At 62.5% G+C, this 3,531-nt stretch overlaps 1 protein-coding gene across 1 annotated transcript in view; it reads left to right on the forward strand.

The window, feature by feature from the left end:
* Positions 1-3,531, forward strand: part of TENT4A (terminal nucleotidyltransferase 4A) — a 51,144-nt gene that overhangs the window by 41,208 nt on the left and 6,405 nt on the right. The window contains exons 5-8 of the mRNA XM_007955801.1: positions 20-118; positions 230-337; positions 1,374-1,502; positions 2,561-2,774. Coding sequence (XP_007953992.1) covers positions 20-118; positions 230-337; positions 1,374-1,502; positions 2,561-2,774 — 550 coding nt within the window. The remainder of the gene's footprint in view (positions 1-19; positions 119-229; positions 338-1,373; positions 1,503-2,560; positions 2,775-3,531) is intronic.

The raw sequence follows: 3,531 nt of genomic DNA on the forward strand, positions 1-3,531 counted from the left end.
CTCCTCCTCCCCGTCGCAGGACGCAGTGGCCACAATCAGCCCAGGGTGGCGGGCACACAGGCAGGACGGGCTCTCTGAGGGCCCAGCACAGGTAGAGCTGACCCAGTCCCTTCTCACTGTGAGTCTGAGAGTGAGGGTTCTCTCAGACCATTGTGCGAGTGAGGAGAAGCCCAGGCTGTGTGGGCGCATAGGCACTCATCACCCCCTTTTCCTAATGCCATCGCTGCAGGTTCCCATAATCAAGCTCACCGACCAGGAGACGGAAGTCAAAGTCGACATCAGTTTCAACGTAGAGACAGGCGTGCGGGCTGCAGAGCTCATCAAGAGTTACATGAAGGTCAGTCTCGCCGTCCACGCCAGGCGCCGGCAGCCACTGCTGCTCTCAGGAACGTGGGTGTTAGGCTGTGACTGCCCACCTCGAGTGTAGCACATGGTCGGTGAGGGCGCTTACCCCGCAGCGTCTTGGCCAGGGCCGCCGCACACAGGCACAGGCAGAGCTGTGCTTTGGGTTGCCCGTTCGTGAAGCCGAGCCTTGCGGTGCGCGGCTTTGGCAGGTCAGCCTTCCCAGGACTGGAAGGACGCTGCAGCCGCAGATCAGCGCCCGTCAGAGGGCACGTGAACCACACGTAGCTTGGGTTCTGCACTGAGGGCTTCTGCCAGCAGACGGGGCAGGCTTGCTCCTGGCCCTCACTGACTCGTGAGCACCAGTGTGTCCGTGGGCTAAGGGAACTGACACGCCTTCACTCCGCTGTAGGAGGCAGAGCTCTGACTCCAGGCGAAGCCGCCACCTGGAGTCGAGAACGTCTCTTCCAGGACCCTCGCTTGGTGCCTTCCTTGGCACCACCTCTTCCTGCAGGGCCCTTCCAGCCCACAGAGCGGGAGTGTGGCAAGCGTTTCCCTTCCTCTGCCCACGGCTCCCTGCTTAGCTGCCCGCGGTCTGCCCTCCCACCCCCGCCTCTCCAGAAGACCCGTCCGTGGCAGATGTCAGTGGTGCTGCTGTGGGGGTCTCTGGTCCTGTCGCCCCCCCATGCTTGCTTTGCCCCTTGGATGGCGAGGTGTCGGGACTGGCCCCTGGGCCTCCCCTCCCCCGCTGCCTCGCCCCTGCCTGCACGCCCTGGGCCTGCTGTGCGGCTGCCAGGGTAGCAGACGCTTCACAACAGCCCCTCCCGATTGTCGCCTCGGTGGCCACCCTGGCTGGATTGGACCCTGGTGCTTGGTTCTCAGACCTGCACCATGAGGGTGGTTGAGCCCGGCCGTCAGCCAGGCAGTGGGTCAGCTGAGTGAGCCGAGCATGCGACTTGCTGTGGGACGCGGCCTCGGAGCGATCCGAGGGTGGGCCGTGACGTCTCCTCTCTTCTCTCTGGGACGCACAGAAGTACGCGCTGCTGCCCTACCTGATCTTAGTGCTCAAGCAGTTCCTGCTGCAGAGGGACCTGAATGAGGTGTTCACGGGGGGCATCAGCTCCTACAGCCTCATCCTCATGGCCATCAGCTTCCTGCAGGTACGCCACTTGGCTCCTGACCCTCAGCCCCGCGTGCCCCGGGGCTCGTGTGCTCCAAGGGCCTGGGGTGCAGGTCGACCTTTGCTCTTGATTATCAGAGGCTCTCCAGGCCACGACTCCATCCTTCGCTGCTTTGTGGCCGAGTCACCCATAGGGCAGGCTCGGCTCTGTGTCCTGTCTGTCCAGACTGAGGAAGGGTGCTGCGTGTTGGAACAGCTCTGTGCCCTGAGGCCTCCTCTGGTGCTCAGCTGTGCTGGGAGATGCTCCGGGGCCACTCACCCGGGACCCAGTGACCACTGTGGCTGGAAAGCCAGGGTTCAGATTGAAATGTGCTGAGTGTGGATACGACAGGCCACAGGCAGGGACCTTGACGGACGTGTGACTGTCACACAGACCGGGCACCTTCCCTGATGGATGTGTGACTGTCACGGACACCTGGCCCTGGTTGGTGGATGTGGCCCAGGCAGGTCCCCCAGTGGATGTGTGACTGTCTCTCAGACATGTGGCACCAGCTGGTGGGTGTGGCCCAGGCTCAGGACATGGCCTTCAGCTGCCTGGTGCTGACTTGACTTGACAGTGGGTGTGGGGAGAGCTGGCTGTCATGGAGGCTGTGCTGCTGATCCCTGTGCGGGTCACAGGTGACTGTGTGACTCTGGTTCTGTGGTGCTGGCACCCGAGTCAGTCCAGTGCTGTCCCCAGCGGGCTTCCATTCACAATCGTGACTGAGTTCTGCAGGACACAGCCAGCTTGTTAGCAGCATTTGGGGGCAGGTGGTTGATGATGCCTGTGTTTGCAGGGAGAGGCCATGTATGACTGCCTCCAGAGAATTCCAGGGCAGGATGGAACCTCAGGGCAGTGTCCAGTCTGTCCAGGGGCTTTACAGGCCAAGGCCGTTCATGCCCTGCTGGTGTCCGGCCCTGCTCAGGGTATGTGGCTGGGCCAGTGAAGGACAGCCACTGTGCTGGACGGCCCGGAGCCTGCAGGACAGCTGCTCAGCGTGCACACTGTCCTGAGAGGGACTTGAGCCAGTCCCCACACTGCCTGTGCTGTTTCCACAGCTGCACCCACGGATCGACGCCCGGAGGGCGGACGAGAACCTCGGGATGCTTTTGGTGGAGTTCTTCGAGCTGTACGGGAGGAACTTCAACTACCTGAAGACGGGCATCAGGATAAAGGAGGGTGGCGCCTACGTGGCCAAGGAGGAGATCATGAAAGCCATGCCCAGTGGCTACAGACCGTCCATGCTGTGCATCGAGGACCCCCTGCTGCCTGGTAAGCGGCACTTGGAGGCTGCTGGGGGGCAGGGGACGTGGCATTGAGGACCCTCCCAATGCCTGGTGAAGGGGGCTGATGGGGCCAGGGGGTGTGGCATTGAGGAACCCGGCTACCTGGTGAAGGGTGCCGTCTGACTGCTGATGACAGGGTCATGGTGGCAAATGCAGGTGTAGAAGGCCCATCCGTGGCTCGGGCAGTGCAGGGGTGAGCCTGTCTGGAGGGTGTGCAGCGTGGGTGACCGTCCGTGGCTCGGGCAGTGCAGGAGTGAGCCTGTCTGCAGGGTATGCAGTGTGGGTGACCATCCACGGTGTGTGCATTACAGGGTGAGCCTGTCTGCAGGGCGTGCAGCATGAGTGACCATCCGCGGTGTGTGCATTGCAGGGGTGAGCTTGTCTGCGGGGCGTGCAGCGTGGGTGACCATCTGCGGTGTGTGCATTACAGGGTGAGCCTGTCTGCAGGGCGTGCAGCATGAGTGACCATCCATGGTGTGTGCAGTGCAGGGGTGAGCCTGTCTGCAGGGTATGCGGTGTGGGTGACCATCCGCGGTGTGTGCATTGCAGGGGTGACCCTGTCTGTGGGGCATGCAGCATGAGTGATCATCCGTGGTGTGTGCATTGCAGGGGTGAGTCTGTCTGCAGGGCGTGCAGCATGAGTGACCATCCATGGTGTGTGCATTACAGGGTGAGCCTGTCTGCAGGGCGTGCAGCGTGGGTGACCATCTGCGGTGTGTGCATTACAGGGTGAGCCTGTCTGC

This window comes from Orycteropus afer, unplaced genomic scaffold (assembly GCF_000298275.1).
Source record: "Orycteropus afer afer isolate SDZICR_OR568_19922 unplaced genomic scaffold, OryAfe1.0 scaffold00541, whole genome shotgun sequence".
NCBI classification, from domain to species: Eukaryota; Metazoa; Chordata; class Mammalia; order Tubulidentata; family Orycteropodidae; genus Orycteropus; species Orycteropus afer.